Source organism: Peromyscus leucopus, chromosome 22 (genome assembly GCF_004664715.2).
Source record: "Peromyscus leucopus breed LL Stock chromosome 22, UCI_PerLeu_2.1, whole genome shotgun sequence".
Lineage (NCBI taxonomy): Eukaryota > Metazoa > Chordata > Mammalia > Rodentia > Cricetidae > Peromyscus > Peromyscus leucopus.
In genome coordinates, this window is record NC_051081.1 from 3,843,492 (window position 1) to 3,863,680 (window position 20,189).

The 20,189-nt window shown below is 49.0% G+C and overlaps 1 protein-coding gene across 1 annotated transcript in view; it reads left to right on the top strand.

Moving 5' to 3' along the window:
• Positions 1–18,547, top strand: part of Vav1 (vav guanine nucleotide exchange factor 1) — a 53,628-nt gene extending 35,081 nt beyond the window's left edge. Inside the window, exons 22-27 of the mRNA XM_028861210.2 lie at positions 2,001–2,032; positions 6,337–6,453; positions 9,845–9,932; positions 12,090–12,204; positions 15,417–15,568; positions 18,237–18,547. Coding sequence (XP_028717043.1) covers positions 2,001–2,032; positions 6,337–6,453; positions 9,845–9,932; positions 12,090–12,204; positions 15,417–15,568; positions 18,237–18,290 — 558 coding nt within the window. The 3' untranslated portion in view covers positions 18,291–18,547. The remainder of the gene's footprint in view (positions 1–2,000; positions 2,033–6,336; positions 6,454–9,844; positions 9,933–12,089; positions 12,205–15,416; positions 15,569–18,236) is intronic.
• The last annotated feature ends 1,642 nt before the right edge of the window (positions 18,548–20,189 follow it).

Below are 20,189 nucleotides of genomic sequence, written 5' to 3' on the forward strand. Positions count from 1 at the left end.
CATGTTCATTGTTATTTTTTTCTTTTTCTTCTAAAAATACAATTTTTAAAATCAGTTCTTGGAGCATTTTGTACATGCATACAATATGTTTTCACCATATTCCCCCACCATTCATGCCCTTAATTCTTCTCAAATCCACTCTCATCCCTACCAACTTTGTGTTCTTTTTGTTTGTTATTTTAAAATTAACCCAGAGTTCAATTTGTGCTGCCCATACACGCATGGGTGTGAGGCCATTGACTGGAGCTTGGATCATCTACCAGGGGCCACAGCCTTCGAGTTCAGTAGTTTTGATTCATCTTTAAAATAGTGCATGTTACAGTCATTTATTTTGTATGTGTGTGGGTGTGCCTCCCATGGCTTACATGTGAAGGTTGAAGGACACTCGTGGGAGCTGGTTCTTCCCTTCTGCTATGCAGATCCTGGGGTTTGAACTTGGTGGTCAGACCTGCAGGCAAGAACCTTTTCTCACTGACTGTCTTGCTAGCCCTAAATTAACTTCCAGTTAGCATCAAAACAATGGGTTTCCTAATGACGATTTTCTGTTTACATCATTGTCCTTTGTTCATATTTACCTCCAACTGCCTTCCCTTCCCTCCTCCCCTTCCTCCTGTTCCCAATCCTCTTCCCAAACAGTTCTCCTTTACTTTCATGCCCTCAGTGTGAACTTAAATTTCTGTAATGTCAAATTATGTTGTGAGTTTCAAACTCCGTTGTTCCTTCCTGATTGGGTAAAACTGATTGGTCATCTCAAGGTCTAGGGCATGGCACAGGGGTGGAGCCCTCCTCTAGAATTCCATAGTGAGGGGATGGGGGCATGGTCAGGGGTGAAGCCTCGCCTAGAATCCCCCAGTGAGGGGCTGAGATGTAACTAGGGTTTAGAGTACTTGCTTTTTATGTACAAGGCCCTGAATCCATCCCCATCACTCCTGACAAGTTCTAAACAATAGCACAAACATACATCATTTAGGTTTGAAAATATAGCTGAGTGGTGGACAGCTTGCCTAGGAAGCTCTGTCCCTTTTCTCTATCCATGTGTCCACCCGCCACCGCCTACCCATCATTGCTGGAAGGCATGATTTCTATGATCCGCGCAAGTCAGACAATCCTCCTAAAATATAGTTTTAAGTGGGGAATGCTCACTGCATGCAGCCACGGGATTCATAAAGTCAATGTCAGACATGTGTACCACCTCGTTTGGCTGTTTTCACCACCCCCTCCCTCCCTTTCTCCCCCGCCCCCTCCTCCTCAGTCCTGCCATCCCCTCTTTCCTCCAGGCCATCTTGCTCCTCCTTCCATGTCCTCTGTCGACCTGCCACTTTATGCATCTGTCATATTGTGTAGACTTTTGTCCACCATTGAAGGAAGGGAACACCATTCCTGGTGTCCAAGTTTTATTTCTGTTGCTGCGATAAGATGCCTGACAGGAAATGACTTGGAAGAGAAAGGGGTCTATTTCAGCCGGTGATTCCAGCCCATCATTGCAGAGAAGTCAAGGCAGGAACTTCAAACAGCTGCTCACATCACATTGACAATCGAGACCAGAGAGAAACAACTGTGTGCATGTCACCTACTCACTTGCTTATACTCTGCTCAGTTTATCTTCTTTGATATGGTTCAGGATCCCTGCCTGGGGAGCGATCCACCTACAGTGGGCTGGGCTTCCTGTATCAGTTATCATAATTAAGAGCATCTCCCACAGGCACATCATGGGCAGCTTGATCCACACAGTCTCTCCTTGAGACTGTCTTCCCAGCTTGGGTCATGCTGGAAGGGTGGCCAGCACCTTTGGCTTGAGGCTAATGGATGTGTGTTGTATGTGATGTATAGACACGAGAGAAGTCAACTGGGTTCTAGTGTTGTTTTCCCTTGAGTGGCACAGTGCCTGGAATATGGTACCCAAGCAGCAGATGCTAGTGGAGTGGATATGAGCGGGTATTCCTGAAGTCTGCTAGGCAAAGGCCTCTTCTCTGAGACGGGGTTTTTTTCTGTGTTCCCAGGGTCCTCCTCAGGACTTGTCCGTGCACCTCTGGTGAGTACAATCACATTTTCTTATTTTAAAATGGTGTGTGTGTGTGTGTGTGTGTGTGTGTGTGTGGTGTGTCAAGGGAGAACTCAGAAGCTTTCAGGACAATCAGCAATTTATTATTTGGATCCCAAGCACTCCTGAGTTTACCCTGAGCAAAGAGCTGCTGGGGAGGGACGGGGAAGGGGGCAAAGGAAGGTAACTCTGGGCAATTATTAAAGTCACAGTATTGGAGTGGCTTTTTTTTGTTTGACAGAGTAGAACTCACTCTTTCAGCATACTGAGAGTCAGTTACTATGTTGAGAGGTTCTGAAAAATCCATTAATACCAACAGAATAGCATACAATTCTGATTTTTGAACTGAATTATAAGGACTTTGAACCACTTTACTTAAATTTTCTGATTTGTAACCTGCCTTTCCTTGTTTGTTGGCATCTGTATAAAATATATGAACTCCAGATATGTTTTTTTTCCTGTACAATTCGAGGCAAGATCCAATCAGATATCTTTATAAAATCAATTCTGTTGCTTTTGGGATATTTGCTGTTAATTTCTCCCAAAAAATTACTGCAAACTCTTTGCCAAGGTTCACTTTCTGTCCATAGTTGTTCAATGTCCTCCTTAGTTAAAGGTATGACAACTTCTGTTGGGTCTATTCCTGCTAATTGACGAAGTCTCAATTTTCCTTTTCAAATCAAGTCAGAGGTTTTTTCCACATAAGTTTTTAATTTTTTATTTGGTTTATTTGGTAAAAATATCCATTCCAATATAATATCTTCCCTCTGCATTAATATTCCTGTAGGGGAATGCCTAGAAGGTAAAATAACCAAAATGCAATCTAGCTTTGGATCAATACGATCCATGTGCCCTTCATGTACTTTCTTTTCTACCAAGGCCAATTCTTTCTCAGCTTCAGGTGATAATTCTCTTGGACTATTTAAGTCCTTGTCACCTTCTAAGGTTTTGAACAAATTATTCAGTTCATCATTTTTTATCCCAACAATAGTTTATAGATGAGAAATGTCTCCAAATAATCTTTGAAAGTCATTAAGAGTTTGTAGTCTCTCTCTCCTAATTTGCACCTTTTGGGGTCTAATTTTTTGTAGCTCTATTTTATATCCTAAGTAATTAATAGAATCTCCTCTTTGTATCTTTTCAGAAGCAATTTGTAATCCCCAGCAAGGCAAAATTTTCTTTACTTCTTCAAACATTCTTTCTAAAGCATTTGAGTCAGCTAGTAAAATATCATCCATATAATGATAAATTATAGATTTAGGAAATTTTTTACGTATCACTTCCAATGGCTGTTGTACAAAATATTGGCACAGAGTTGGGCTATTCAACATTCCCTGTGGGAGAACCCTCCACTGAAATCTTTTTTTTTTTTTTTTGGTTTTTCGAGACAGGGTTTCTCTGTGTAGCTTTGCGCCTTTCCTGGAGCTCACTTGGTAGCCCAGGCTGGCCTCGAACTCACAGAGATCCGCCTGGCTCTGCCTCCCGAGTGCTGGGATTAAACCACTGAAATCTTTTAACTGGTTGAGAATTACTATAAGTAGGCACTGTGAAAACAAATCTTTCTCTGTCTTTTTCTTGTAAGGGTATTGAAAAGAAACAGTCTTTTAAATCAATAACTATGAGAGGTCAACCTTTTGGTAACATCACAGTGACAGTAATGATGGTGATAATAATGGTGGTGGTGTTGCTGGTGATGAGCATGTTGATGTTGATGCTGATGATAGTGATGGGTAGTGATGGGGGTGATGGAGATGATGATGGTGGAGATGGTGATTGTGTTGATGATGGATATGATGGTGGTGCTGGTGATAGTGATGTGATAGTGGTGATGAGGATGGTGGAGATGGTGATTGTGTTGATGGATATGATGGTGATAGTGGTGATGCGGATGGAGTTGTTGTTGGTGTTGATGGTGGTGATGAGGATGGAGTTGGTGGTGGTGCTGATGGTGGTGATGAGGATGATGATGGTGGTGATGCTGATGGTGGTAATGAGGATGGAGTTGGTGGTGGTGCTGATGGTGGCGATGAGGATGGAGTTGGTGGTGGTGCTGATGGTGGTGATGAGGATGGAGTTGGTGGTGGTGCTGATGGTGGTGATGAGGATGGAGTTGTTGTTGGTGCTGATGGTGGTGATGAGGATGGAATTGTTGGTGTTGATGGTGGTGATGAGGATGGAGTTGCTGGTGATGCTGATGGTGGTGATGAGGATGGAGTTGGTGGTGTTGTTGATGGTGGTGATGAGGATGGAGTTGGTGGTGGTGCTGATGGTGGTGATGAGGATGGAGTTGTTGTTGGTGTTGATGGTGGTGATGAGGATGGAGTTGGTGGTGGTGCTGATGGTGGTGATGAGGATGGAGTTGTTGGTGTTGATGGTGATGAGGATGGAGTTGTTGGTATTGATGGTGGTGATGAGGATGGAGTTGGTGGTGTTGATGGTGGTGATGAGGATGGAGTTGGTGGTGCTGATGGTGGTGATGAGGATGGAGTTGTTGGTGTTGATGGTGATGAGGATGGAGTTGTTGGTGTTGATGGTGGTGATGAGGATGGAGTTGCTGGTGATGTTGATGGTGGTGATGAGGATGGAGTTGGTGGTGTTGATGGTGGTGATGAGGATGGAGTTGTTGTTGGTGCTGATGGTGGTGATGAGGATGGAGTTGGTGGTGATGTTGATGGTGGTGATGAGGATGGAGTTGGTGGTGCTGATGGTGGTGATGAGGATGGAGTTGGTGGTGGTGCTGATGGTGGTGATGAGGATGGAGTTGGTGTTGTTGTTGATGGTGGTGATGAGGATAGAGTTGTTGTTGGTGCTGATGGTGGTGATGAGGATGGAGTTGCTGGTGATGTTGATGGTGGTGATGAGGATGGAGTTGCTGGTGGTGCTGATGGTGGTGATGAGGATGGAGTTGGTGGTGTTGATGGTGATGAGGATGGAGTTGGTGGTGGTGCTGATGGTGGTGATGAGGATGGAGTTGGTGGTGGTGCTGATGGTGGTGATGAGGATGGAGTTGGTGGTGATGCTGATGGTGATGAGGATGGAGTTGATGGTGGTGCTGATGGTGGTGATGAGGATGGAGTTGGTGGAGAGGAAGGTGTGATTGTGGTTCATGTGATAGTGGTGATGGTAGTTGTGGTGACAGTGATAGTGACAGTAGTAGTGATGACAGTGATGGTGATGATGAGGGTTTTGAAGGGGACGGTGATGATGCTGATTGTATAGAAATAGGTTGTGGTATATATGCCCACAATATATAAAAATGTAGTTATGTATGTATAGTTACACATTACACATAACTGTGTTAGTCATGCTACATATATCATCATAATGCACTCTACATGTAGTTACACACATAAATGTGGGTACTTCAGCGTGTATTGTATAAGGAGACAGACAAGGCCAGAGAAAACAGCTCAGAGGAGACGAGCACTTGGTGCTGAGCTGGGGGACCTGAGTTCAGGGCACAAAACAAGCCTTTGTGTCCCAGCTGGAGGAGAAGACTGATGCCAAGCTCCACATGCAACATAACAGTAATAAAGGAATTCAAAGGACATAAGTACATCACATGACAGTGATTTGTATTTACATTGGTATTCAGTATGTTTGGGTGCATTCAGAATGGACTGCAGCCATCGCCTCTAGTTCCAGAACTTTCTTCCCACTCCCCAGTCCCATTCCTACAGGAGGGATTCTCCTGACCAGCCCCAGCACCCACAAATGCGCTCCCTGCCTCTGGACTCTCCTGCTGTGGCCATGCCCCACACGGAGTCCCACGCTGTGCATTCTTTGGTGTCCGGTTCTTACACTGAGCCTGGTGTGGGCCACACTGTGGCCACGCATAGGCTTCTTTTTTTTTTTCAGTTGATTTTGTTTTTCTGGGTTTTTAAACATTGCATTAAATACTATTTTAAGGCTTCCCTTTACTTAAGTGGTTTTTTACACTTATTGTGCATGTGTGTATGTGTGTGTGTCTGTGTGTGCACGTGTGTGTAGGTCAGAGGACAACTTGTGGGAGTTGGTTCTCGATTCATCCAGAGGACCCCCTGGATTGAACTCAAGTCCTGAGGCTTGGCAGCAAGCTCCTTTACCTCTGAGCCCTCTTGACAGCCTTCCCTTTAACCTTACTGTACAAGGCTGACACTTCACTGGGTTTCTACTCTGGTGCTCACAGAGATGAGTGTCCAGTGTGAGCTCAGGAAAATGCCTGTCAAAACAAATGGCCAAAAGACCCCCAAAAGCCTTAGCTGCACCCCAGCCCTGCACCCCTTGGCATGACTGACTCAGGTGTGTTTCTGCAGGTATGCTGGCCCCATGGAGCGAGCAGGAGCCGAGGGCATCCTCACCAACCGCTCCGATGGGACCTACCTGGTGCGGCAGAGGGTGAAGGATACAGCGGAATTCGCCATCAGCATTAAGTAACTTCTCTCTCTGGCTCCTCCCTCTCTGACCACGCCCCTCCGACCTGGGCTCCTCCCTCTCTGACCACGCCTCCTCTGACCTGGGCTGCTCCCTCCCTGACCACGCCCCTCTGACCTGGGCTCCTCCCTCTCTGACCACGCCCCTCCGACCTGGGCTCCTCCCTCCCTGACCACGCCCCTCCGACCTGGGCTCCTCCCTCTCTGACCACGCCTCCTCTGACCTGGGCTGCTCCCTCCCTGACCACGCCCCTCTGACCTGGGCTCCTCCCTCTCTGACCACGCCCCTCCGACCTGGGCTTGCCAGCGTGTCTAGGCTTTCACTGTCTAAAAGTGTACACTGTCCACGTGCACCTTTTATTGAACTACTGCATTCTACCGACTTTTACTTCCTTCCCTCCTCTTCTCTCCCTTGTCTTGTTCCCTCTTCCTTTCTCCCCCTGCAATTTTTGCCTCTACTCTTGCGGCCAACACTTTTAGCTTTGATGTGTGAATTAGAAGCTGTGGTATTTGTCTTCCTGTGTCTGGCTTACTCTACTTCATAACATCCTCCACTTCCTCCACGTTGTAAACGACAGGATGTTATCCTTTTCATGGCTGGATAATATTCCACTGTGTGTGTCTGTCATAGTTTCTTCGTCTACAGACACCTTAGTTGATTCCGTGTCCTGGGTGTCGTTGATAGTTCTGCAATGAATGCAGGCTTGTGGGGATCACGTGGATATGCTGGCCGTTTGTCTGTGGGATACAAAACCTAGCTGCCCCAGGACAGATCTCCTGGTCTCCACGCTGCACTAACTTACACCCCGCCTTTGAACTGTGATTTGTACTTGCGTTATTTATTGTTTGTGGGCGTTCACCCATGTGTCCACATGTGGAGGCTGCAGCAGGCGTGTAGTGGTTGGTGACAACTTACAGGATTCTCTCCTTCTGCCATGTAGGTCTCAGGGATTGAACTCACGCTGTTAGTCTTTGTGGAAAGCTCCTTATGCATTGAACCACCAGCAGCCCCCACCTGGAGTTTGTCCCCCCTCCCTGAGACAGGGTTTCTCTGTGTAGCCCTGGCTGTCCTGGAACTTACTCTATAGACCAGGCTGGCCTCGAACTCAGAGATCCTCCTGCCTCTGCCTCCCGAGTGCTGGGATTAAAGGCGTGCACCACCATGGCCCGGCTCCACCTTGAGTTTTGAAGCATCAATTTTCCCTGAGAATAGGCTAAGCGGGCTGGCCAGTGAGCCAGGGGACCCACCTCTCTCTGCCCACCTGGGACTGGGGTTACAAGTATTACCCCACCTTGGTCTTCTTAAGTGGGTGCTGGGAATCGAACTTGGGTCCTCATGCTTGAGCAACAAGCCCTTACTGACTGAGCCACTTCCCTAGCCCCTACATATACCTTACTTATCCCCTTGAGTTGAGAGGTGGTGTTTTTCTAGCTTAGCCTTTATCATGAGTTTGTGATCCCAGCAGACTGTGCACAGGCCTCGATCCTCTTTGGAATTTTGGCTGTGTCTTGTCTTGGTGACAGCAGCAGTGACTGGGGGCAGTATGGTTTTGATTTGCATCTGCACAACAGTTTCAGAAAAGTACCCCATGATAGGAGCTGGGGAGATGGCGTGGTCTGAAAAGTGCCCTTCAGATCACCTTGTGGGCCTCGGTTTGATTCTCAGCAGCCACTTAAAGCCAGGTCTTACTGCACCTGTGACTCCAGCCCTGGGGACTGAGAGGCAGGAGGATCCCAGGACCTCGCTGGCCAGCCTGGCTTAATCCCCGAGCTCCAGGTCCCTGGAGTGTGGAAAGTGCAGATGTCTGTGGAGGGGCCCATGAAGCATGGGGAGAGTGGCCGCAGACCAGGACCCACTCCACGTGTGCACGTGACCGCCAGGCGCGGCCGCCTTGGGTGCCAAGCTCAATGCAGCAGCCTGGGAATTAATTTGCGCTGGTCACTCCGCCCCGATTCCACCTTTATTTTTAGCTTTGGGGTTTTCTAATACTTTTGCAAGAGCTCAGCAATTTAACGAAAGTTTGTTTCCAGTGTGTGCGTGTACCATGGTGCACTGTGAAGGCCGGAGGACAGCTTGGGAAAGTCTATTCTTCCATTCCAACATGAGGGGCCTGCCCGGGGGTTGAACTCAAACTGTCAGGCTTCGTGGCAAGCTCCTTTACCAGCTGAGCCATCTCAGTGACCCCCTCAACGATTAAACAAACAAACAAACAAACAAAAGCATTTCTAGGGGTTTTTGTGTTACTTAGCTTCTCCTGTTGGCAGAAATGCCCGTCTTTCCCCTAGATCCACCCGCCTCTGCCTCCGGAGTGCTGGGATCAAAGGCGAGCGCCACCGCCATGCCCAGCGTCTCCTTCCATTTCTGTTGTTCTGTGACTCACCTGGCTAACGAAGCCCTTTTTCTTCCCATCCTTCCTATCCCACCATCTTTCTGCTGCATGGCGGACTCTTCCCTCTCTATTCGAGGACACTATTGTCTTCTCGCAGGCTCTTCCTGGCTTCTCAACACAGCCCTGAGGGAGTGGGATTTACAAAATCCTGACAGCAGCCACTGAATGGAGAAAGGGTTTGTCCACCTCACGATCGGAGAGAACCATGGGGAAGGTGCGGCGGCAGGAGCATGGGGCAGCTGGTCACATCGCATCCACACTGAGAGGGCAGAAAGCCTTAGGGTTTCTGCGGCTGTGATGAAGCACCATGACCAACTTGGGGAGGAAAGGGTTAATTCAGTTTACACTTCCACATCACTGAAGGAAGTCAGGGCAGGAACCTGGAGGCAGGAGCTGAGGCAGAGGCCATGGAGGGAGCTGCTTACTGGCTCGTTCTCCATGGCTGGGTCAGCCTGCTTTCTTATAGAACCCAGGACCACCAGCCCAGGGATGGCACCACCCACAGTGGGCTGGGCCTTCCCCATTGATTGCTAAGAAAATGCCCTACAGTCAGATCTTACTGAGGCATTTTGCAATGAGGTCCCCTCTTCCAAAATGATTCTGTGTCAAGTTGACATAAAACAGAGATGAACGATGGGTGTCCGGATCGCTTTCTCCTTCCTTCCTCAGTTCAGAACTCCAGTCCCGGGGATGTTTCCACCCACATCCAGGAGGGACTTGCTCTGTCGGTTAACCCCCTCACAGACGGGCCCAGAGGTCACTAAATCCTGTCAGGTTGACACCCAGGATGAGCTCCCTCAGGGAGAAAGAAAACTTCTGTATGAGATGAAGAACGGGAGGCTCAGAGTGGCGGAGACCCCAGGAGGACGCGTTGGGCTCCCCACCCCCGAAGGAGTCCAGCTTGATTCTCCCATCCTTGGGGCTGCAGCCTGGGTGGAGGCGTGGTAGAGCTCCCCAGACTCGGGACTCAACCGTCTGATTCTCTCTCTCCCTCGCTTCAGGTATAACGTCGAGGTCAAACATATTAAAATCATGACATCAGAGGGGCTGTACCGGATCACGGAGAAGAAGGCTTTCCGAGGCCTTCCGGTAAGGGCCACTGCCCCCGTCCCCACAGAAGCTGCCCAGAGCCTGTGCAGCACATGTCTGCACCCATGTCGTAGGGTCCCCACTTTATACTTAGAGAAGCCCTTCCCAGGGAGACACTGACCATGAACTCATCTCCCTAAGGACCAACGGCGTGGAAAAGACAGTTATGACATAATAGTGCTGGGCACTCACAGGGGCGTCTGTAAATGTCAAACAGGCTGAGCTGGGGAGAAGGCTCATAGATGAAGTGCCTGAGGGCCTCAGTGTGATCCCCAGAGCCCACGGAAAAGCCAGGTGTGGTGGTGAATGCCTGTAACCCCAGACCTGGGGAACTGGAGACAAGCAGATCCCTGACTAGGCAACCAGGGGGCCCCAGGCCCGGTGAGAGGCCCTGCCTCTAAATATAAGGTGGAGTGTGATAGAGGGGACATCTGAAGTCACCCTCTGGTCCCCACAGGCATGTGCACACCCACACACAGATGTGTGCACACTCACCACCGCCCCCTCCCCCCTGACTCGAGTCAGCCCTCTCACAGGCTACCAGAGCCCAGATGGTTACAGGTCTCCAAACTGGCTCCGCATGACCTGAGCGACTGCCCGTCTCGTTGAGAATATATGAGCGCTTAGCTAGTGTTTGGTGTACTTTTTATCTTCCTCTAGGCATTTAAAACTAGTTTGTGTGCCTAAGTCACATGGGCCTTACCCACGACCAGTAGATCTTTGAGGAAACTGAGGACACTGACAAATTCATAACTTAATAATTGTTGAGTTAGGTCCTTCCACTGTTTGGGGGCCTGGGGACAGAACGTGACCCACTGAACCATCCTACCTGCCCCACCCCCAATTTTTTTCATGATAATAGCATTTTTTAGCCTGGAGTTCTTGAATGGGGCACTTTGTTTGTGGAACACTCTTGAATCTGGGCCCAACTTTGTCGTCAGCATGAGCCATTTGTGGGAGAAATACCCGTAAATCCAACAAACTGGGAAGTTGAAATCAAATCTAAAGTCTTTCACAGAGGCCAGATCTGAGCTACCGATCTCAGCTGCCACCCATGATCGTCTTGTCCCCGCTGTGGGACCTGGGCGGAGAACTTAGTGTCTCTATAAAATGAGAGAGGGTGGGCAGGATGGCTCAGTGGGTAAAGGTGATTACCACCAACCCTGAGAACCTGAGTGTGACCCCCGGAACACACATGGTGGAAGGCGAGAACTGGGTCCTGCAAGTTGACCTCTGACCTTCACATGTGCTCTGTAGCACCCTCCACCCCTAATAAATAAATAAATATAAGATAGGAGAGTTGTGAACATCCTCAACACTCGGGGTTCCCTGGAGGCTTTGGTCATGTGTGGTGTGCCTTTATAATTAATAACATGATAATTAATAACATGATTATTAATTATAAAGGCATGGGCACCATGGGAGGCCTTGGGTTTGGTGAGCCTCTTTGGTAACCTGGGCAGAAAGTGAAATGAATTGGCTGCTTGGAGAACCGGCCTCAGCCTGTGGTAGTCTATTGTTGAGTTTGTTCATTGCTGTGACCGAACACACGGCAAAGCAGGTTCTTCCAGCTCACAGCTGGAGGCTGGGGACTGTCCTGGAGGGAGGTGTGGGGCAGGAGCACGAGGCATCCATAGTCAGACAGCAGAGAGCGATGCAGTTTGGTGCCCAGCTGCCTTTCATCTTTTTTTTTTTTTTTTTTTCTGAGACAGGGTTTCTCTGTGTAGTTTTGGTGCCTGTCTTGGAACTCAATTTGTAGACCAGGCTGGCCTCGAACTCACAGAAATCTGCCTGCCTCTGCCTCCCGAGTGCTGGGATTAAAGGCGTGCACCACCATTGCCCGGCCTGCTTTCATCTTTTTATTCTCCCTGGGACGGAAGCCTTGGATGGTGCCGCTCACATTCAGGTGGCATTTCCCACCTCATCTGAGTGCAGCCATGCCCAGAGGTTTGTCTCAGGGTGAGTCTAGGTCTTTCAAGGTGACGGTCAATAATGCCCATGGCAGGGTCCCTTCCACGGTGGTCCTTGCTGTTCCAATAGAGGAAGGAGTTCCCCGTCAAGCCGCCAGGGCGCTGTTTGGAGCGCAGACGGGGTAGGCTTGGCTCCGCCGTGGGCTGGCCACCTGGGATAACAACCGTTCTGTGGTTATTTTTCCAGGAGTTGGTGGAGTTTTATCAGCAGAATTCTCTCAAAGATTGCTTCAAGTCGCTGGACACCACCTTGCAGTTCCCTTACAAGGAGCCTGAGCGGAGGGCCATTAGCAAGCCGCCAGGTAGGAGGACACCCCAGACACCTCTCTCCGTGGAGGGAGGGCCAGGGGTCCCAGGGCCTGCCCGCCTGCCCCTACTTTTGGTTTTGGTAACTGATTTTTAAAATGCTTATTTATGAGCCATTGTGTGATGTTGGAGATTTCTCCTTTTATTTGTTAAAGATTGATTTGTGTGTGTGTGTGTGTGTGTGTGTGTGTGTGTGTGTGTGTGTGTGTGCCAGCTGAGTACTGCCTTAGTTAGGGTTTCTGTGAAGAGACACCATGACCACAGCAACTCTGATAAGGAAAACATTTAATTGAGGAGGGTTGCTTATAGTTTCAGAGGTTCAGTCCATTATCATCACGGAGAAGAGCATGGTGGCCTGCAGGCAGACATGGTGCTGGCTACATCTTGATGAGGAGGCAACAGGAAGTAGACTGAGGCATTGGGCATGGCTTGGGCATGTATGAGACCTCAAAGCCCACCCTACAGTGATGTACTTCCTCCAACAAGGCCACATCTCCTAATAGTGCCACTCCCTATGAGCTTATGGGGGCCAATTACATTCAAACTGCCACATTCCACTCCCTGGTTCCCATAAGCTTGTAACAATATCATAATACAAAATGCATGTAGTCCAACTTCAAAAGTCCCCATAGTCTTTCACAGTCTCAGCAATGTTTAAAAGTCAAAAGTTCAAAGTCTTTTCTGAGATTCATACACTCTCTTAATTGTAACCCCCTGTAAAATAAAACTTAAAAAAAAACCCAGATCATAAACTTAAACATATAATGGCACAGGATATATGTTAACATTTCAAAACACAGGAAAGGGAGCACAGTGAGAAAATACTGGACCAAAGCAAGACCAAAAACCAGCTGGGCAAACTCCAAACTCTGCATCTCCATGACTAATGTCAAAGCACTCTTCAGACCTCCAACTCCATTCAGCTTTGTTGACTGCAACACACTTCTCTCTCTTGGGCTGGTTCCACTCCTTGTCAGCAGCTCTCCTGGACAGCTGTCCCATGACTCTGGCATCTCCAACATCTTGGGTTCTCCAAGGCAATCCAGGCTTCAACTTTGCAGCTTTACATGCAGGCCTCTCTAGTAGGCCTTCATTCGGGGACATCCTTGACACATGCCTGGCCTTAGCTTTCTTTAGGCATAGAGGCAAATTCTGTAACCCATTTCTTCCATCCTTAACTCTGAAGCTGGAATCATGTGACAGAAGCTGCCAAGTTCTGTTGCTTACTGGGGCTGTGTAGCCATAAGTTTTCTTTGGTCCTGCCCAGCCATGGTCCTGTGGCTGCTTGGACCCAAGTAAACACATAGAGGCTTATATTATTTACAAACTGCATGGCCTGTGGCAGGCTTCTTGCTAGCTAGCTCTTATAACTTAACCCATTTCTATTTATCTATAAGTTGCCACGTGGTTGTGGCTTACTAGTACTTTTACATCTTACTTCTCCTGGTGGTGCTGGTGTCTCTCTCCAGACCCCTCTTTTCTCTTTCCTGTCTCTTTCCTTTGATTTCCCACCTGTCTCTAAGCTGCCTTGACATAGGCCAAAGCAGCTTATTTATTAACCAATGGGAACAACATATGTTCACAGCGTATGGAAAGACACCCCCCAGCAGGGCTTTCTTGTTCATGGCCTTCTTATTCAACTACATCTTCACCAGCTTTCTGTCTTATATTACCTAAGCTTGGCTGTCTTGGAACTCTCTCGCTAGACTAGGCTGGCCTCAAACTTAGAGATCCACCTGCCTCTGCCTTCTGAGTGCTGGAATTAAAGGCGTGCACCACCACACCCAGCTCTAAGCTTTTCTTTAGTTCCTTTTCACAAGTTGGAAACTTATCTGGGTGGGATCTTGCTCTGAGGTCACCATTCCCTTTAATCAATTTCTTCACCCATTTATCTTATTGAACACAGAACCTAGCTCCATTCCAATTCCTGGTGCCCCTTTTCTCAAGATGTACATTTTGTGTTTTTATTTGCTCAGCTTGCTATTTTTCATTATAGATCTTCTGTGGTGTCTGCAGAGGCCAGAAAAGGGTGCTACATCCCCTGGAGCTGGAGGTTCAGGTGGTTGTGAGCTGCCCAATGTGGGTGCTGGGAACTGAACTCAGGTCCTCTGGAAGAGCAGCAAGTGTTCTTAATCACTGAACCATCTTTCCAGCCCCTATTTTTAATTTTTAGTCATGTGTATACATGTATGTCTGTGTATGGCTCTGTGTGCTTGAGTGCAGTGTCCACAGAATCTAGAGGAGAGTGTTAGATTTCCAGGAACTGCAGTTATAGGAGATTTGGAGCCTCCATGTGGGTGCTGGGAACTGAAGCCCTGAGCTACCTCTCCAGCCACCCTTAATGACTTTTTAAAATATAGTCTACCCTCTCTGTGTATCTGAGTTTAATATGAAGGTTAAGGACACCCAGATGTACAGAAATTGACTATATATGAAACACCATTAAAATTATTGAGAACCTGGTCTCACCAGGTGTGACGTGCATTCTTATAATCCCAGCACTCAGGAGGCCGAGGCAGGATGATGACAAATTTGGGCTCAGCGTGGGCTACATAGTGAGTTGGAACCACACTGGGCTACATCATGAAACCTTACTTAAGATATTTAAATTTTCTAAGTTTGGCCTGGGAGGACAATGTTGGGAGTAGAGTTGTGTCCCTTCAGCCTAGAGGTCGCCCAGTGGACGCTCTGGTTTCATATTTATTGCTGTGATAAAAATGTCATGATGGAAAGCAATACATGGGAGAAAGGACTTACTTTAGTCTGCAGTTCCAGATTACTGTCCATCCCTGCAAGGAAGTCACAGAGGCAGGGGCCTGAGGCAGCTGGCCACATCCCATCAGTAGTCAGGAGCAGAGAGAGATGAATGTGTGCTTGCTCTCTTGTGCTCGGCTAACTTTGTCCACTCTTAGTCAGCCCAAGACCCCCCAGCTGCCTAGGGAATGGTGCCACTCATGGTGGGCTGGATCTCCCACATCAATTCACTTCATTAAGACAGCTCCACAGGCCCACACAATGCAGACATCCCTCTCTGAGACTCTCTCCCCAGGTTATTCTAGGTTGGGTCAAGTTGACAGTTGAAGCTAATCGTCAAAGAGACCCTTCAGCTAGGTGGTCCCGTCCCGAGAGCGTGCTCCTCTCTACACTGTCCCTGGATGATGGCTGATATTTATCTCAGACACTCAGGCATCTCATTTTCTCTTCACAGCTGGAAGCACCAAGTATTTTGGCACTGCCAAAGCCCGCTACGACTTCTGTGCCCGGGACCGATCGGAACTGTCCCTTAAGGAGGGTGACATCATCAAGATCCTCAACAAGAAGGGGCAGCAGGGCTGGTGGCGTGGGGAGATCTATGGTCGGGTGAGTCAGGAGGGGGAGGGCTGACTGGGTGGGGTGGGATGGAGTGTGGCTCCCATGCAGGTCACCCTTAGTCTGAGGGGCAAAAGGACACTGAGATTTAACACATTTTCCCACCCACTTCTATTTATTGAGAGCATACTATGAGCTGGAGATTTTTCTGAGTGCAAAGGGAGCATTTTCCAATCTTTGTGAAACAGTGAGACCATGTGACCTCTAACCAGGCAGTCACGCCAGGGAGAGGTCAGGATGGTGATGGGAAAGAGGACCCCAAGCACGGGAGCTCCTCACCCACCCTTCCAGAGGTTAGGGTGATGAGAGGCTAGGAGGATAAGGAATAAAAAAGGTTAAAGGGATGAAATGGCTGCCAGTGGGCTGGAAAGGTTCTAAGCTGGTACAGTGCTTGCATTACAAACTTGAAGACCGAGTTCAGTCTCCCGAACCCACCCATCCATCAGTTCATCCATTCCTCAGAACCCACCCATCCATCAGTTCATCCATTCCTCAGAACCCACCCATCCATCAGTTCATCCATTCTTCAGAACCCACCCATCAATCAGTTCATCCATTCCTCAGAACCCACCCATCCATCAGTTCATCCATTCTTCAGAACCCACCCATCCATCAGTTCATCCATTCTTCAGAACCCACCCATCCATCAGTTCATCCATTCCTCAGAACCCACCCATCCATCAGTTCATCCATTCCACAGAACCCACCCATCCATCAATTCATCCATTCTTCAGAACCCACCCATCAATCAGTTCATCCATTCCTCAGAACCCACCCATCCATCAGTTCATCCATTCATCAGAACCCACCCATCCATCAGTTCATCCATTCCACAGAACTCACCCATCCACCAGTTCATCCATTCCACAGAACCCACCCATCCATCAGTTCATCCATTCCACAGAACCCACCCATCCATCAGTTCATCCATTCTTCAGAACCCACCCATCCATCAGTTCATCCATTCATCAGAACCCACCCATCCATCAGTTCATCCATTCATCAGAACCCACCCATCCACCAGTTCATCCATTCCACAGAACCCACCCATCCATCAGTTCATCCATTCTTCAGAACCCACCCATCCATCAGTTCATCCATTCCACAGAACCCACTCATCCATCAGTTCATTCATTCCACAGAACCTACCCATCCACCAGTTCAGTCATTCATCAGACAAATTCCCCCATGTATGCAAAGGCCCTGGAGTGAGAGGGTGATTGACAAATATGGGAGATGCAGAGGAGGAATCTGTCCCTCTCACTGCTGTGTCACATGGCTTGGCACATGGTAGGTGCTCAGTAACTATTGAATGCACGGAGAGGCAGACTTGGGGTGACTACAGTGTCTTTGTCCACTCTGGTTCTAGTTAGAAGGAGAAAGATGTTCCTGAAGGTGCTTCAGGCCAGCTTGCTTTGGCTAAGTTCCTAGTTTGTACTGTATGGATGGAGGCTCTTCTCCATGTCATCCCTGATGAATTTGAGCATCTAGCATTCTTCTTTGCTCGAAAGTTTTCTCAGTGTTTTTTGAATGAAGATAAGGACACTGGTTAGAACCTCTGTTCTATTGGGGGAAACATGTCACAAAGCCCCCATGGTTTAGAGAAATGCTTAGATGATAAACACATTTGCTGTCACATTCAGTGAGTTATGGTGCACAGCGAGGGCTTGAGAGTCACTTAGACGGTTTAAGCAGGTCTGGGGCAGACAAGGTTTATCCAAGCATTCATTTGCAAGTCATCCATCTCTGTGCAACCATTCTCTCTGTTTATGTGTCTGTCTCTCTATCCACCCATCCTTCCACCCATGTATTCATCAAGCTATCATCCACCCGCCATCCATATGTTCACTTATCTATCAATCATCTATATATTTATTCATCTATCACCCCACCCATTCACTCATCATCCATCCACTTACCCACCCACCTACCCACCTATCTATCCCATCCACTCATGTATTTATGCACTAGCCATTCACCTACCCATCCACTTATCCACCAGTTCATCCATCTGTCCATCCATCCATCCATCCATCCATCCATGCATCCATCCACCCATCCATCCATTCATTACTCATCCATCCCATCCAATGTATCTATGACCATCCATCTATCCATGTACCCATCTAGTCATTTATCCATCCATCCATCCATCCATCCATCCATCCATCTATCCATCTATCATTCACCCACCCACCCATCTATCCATCTGTCTACTCAACATTCCAAAAAATATTAATAAAGTGTTTACTGAGCACTGGGACCTGTTCTAGGCTCTTGGGAGTCTGCTGAGTAGGAGATAAAACTCTCCGCCCTTGTCAACCTCATGTTGTGATGGGGGAGGGGAGTTGGCTTAGTAGTTAATTCTGTCAATCAGCAGACTACATAATAATTTGTTATTATATCATGATGACGATGAGCTCTGTGGAAGACGATCAGGACAAAGCTAGATGTGTGTGGAGTGGGTGGGGCTTACTATGCTAAGCAGGGTGACTAGAAGACTATACTGACAAGGTGACACTTGAGCAGAGGGCCATCCTTGGGCATGCACAGTGGAGTAACAACAGGTGTGAAGGCCCCATGGCAGGAGGGGTCCAGCCTGCTGTGGTGAGGGGCGAAGATGACAGATTTTTCTCATGGGGTTTTCTTCTGTCTCCAGATTGGCTGGTTCCCTTCCAACTATGTGGAAGAAGACTATTCCGAATACTGCTGAGCCTGGTGCCCTGCAGGAGAGACACACAGAGAGAGAGGCAGATGCATGCTGAGCCCAGGACGCCAGCAGGATTGAGGGGCCATGAGCGGTCCTCGATGGCAGAATGTCTGGATGGAAAGCAGACAGCCGGTAGCCATGTGGCAGGGTTCCCAGGATGAAGTCCAGATGGTTAATTTATAACACATTGATTGTCTCGAGTCCCCCAAGGAAGAAGGGGTTTGAGGCAACTGCTTCTAATAAAATGAGGAGAGCAGGAATTGGTGTGCTCCAGACCGTCTGTAAGGGGAGCCACAGGAAGGGTGCTGCACACCGACAAAAGTTCATTCAGCACTGCCCCCTCACAACGAGGTCACCTTTCTCTGCCTTTTGAGGTGCAGCTTGAAGGAGACCTGGGATTCCGATCTAGCAGGAGAAAGTGCTGTGCTTATAGGGCCGGGATTAGAGATCAAGTCTACACCTCTCCCTCTCTTCTTTTCTGTCCTTTGTGTATAGATGAACCTTATGGAGGGTGGGCAGTATTGTGGGCAGACACACTACTGCTGAGCCCCTCACTGGGGTATTATAGGTGGGGCTCCACCCTGACCACGCCCCCAGCCCCTCACTGGGGGATTCTAGGCGGGGCTCCACCCTGACCACGCTCCCATCCCCTCACTGGGGGATTCTAGGCGGGGCTCCACCCTGACCACGCCCCCAGCCCCTCACTGGGGGATTCTGGGCGGGGCTCCACCCTGACCACTCCCCCAGCCCCTCACTGGGGGATTCTAGGCGGGGCTCCACCCTGACCACGCCCTAGACCTCTCTGGGGGATTCTAGGCGGGACTCCACCCTGACCACGCCCCCAGCCCCTCACTGGGGTATTATAGGCGGGGCTCCACCCTGACCACTCCCCCAGCCCCTCACTGGGGTATTATAGGCGGGGCTCCACCCTGACCACACCCCCAGCCCCTCACTGGGGGATTCCAGGCGGGGCTCCACCCTGACCACGCCCCCAGCCCCTCACTGGGGGATTCCAGGCAGGGCTTCCACTGCTGTGCCACAACTCCAGGTACTTTAAAATCAGGGTCTTACTCTATAGCCCAGACTGGCCTTGAGCTCATTCTAGCCCAGGCTGGCCTTCAACTGGTCATTCTCCTGCCTCAGCCTTTTGAATGGCCTAAATGACAGGCCTCCACCATCATTTGCTTTTCTTGTAATAGAAGTTAATGATTTGAGTTCCCTCCTTGCACATTACACTGAGCAAGGGAAGCAATCTCGATATATACTCTCCAAAAATCCAGCTTGAATCCTACAAACCTTGGCCGCGGTGTGCCAGGGCGACAGCTGGCTTTCTTCTGTCACCCTGCTTCCTGCAGAGACACCACTGGTAGCACTGGAGCCCTTGGCACATGCCAGACCCTGAGTTTTCTTTGCCTGCTGCATAGAACAGCTGCACCCTGGTTTACCCAGCGTCGTTTTCCTGTTGCCCTGGTGTGGTTATTAGCCATGACCTGTGTCCTGGCCTGATGTTTGTTGCTGCGGCAAACAACCTCACCAAAAGCTACTTGAGGAGGGAAGGATCTGTGTTTGGCTATACTTCCAGGTCACAGTCCATCAGTGATGAAATCAGGGCAGGAGGTGAGGTAGGAACTGAAGCAGAGGCCGTGGAGGATGCTCTTATGGCTCAGCTGGCTTTCTTACAGCCCGGGACCTCCTGTCTAGGCATGGTGCCGCCCATAGCAGACACCACCAATCACGACGACGTCTCTCAGACACAGCCGCGGGTCAGTCTGATCTGGTTAGCCCTTCAATCTAGACTCCCCGAGAGTAGCTGTGGTCAGTGGACCACTAAGCTCACTAGGACCCTGTCTCACTCTCCAGAGTGCCACATTTGTGTGGCACGTACTCTTCTCATTGGTGGGA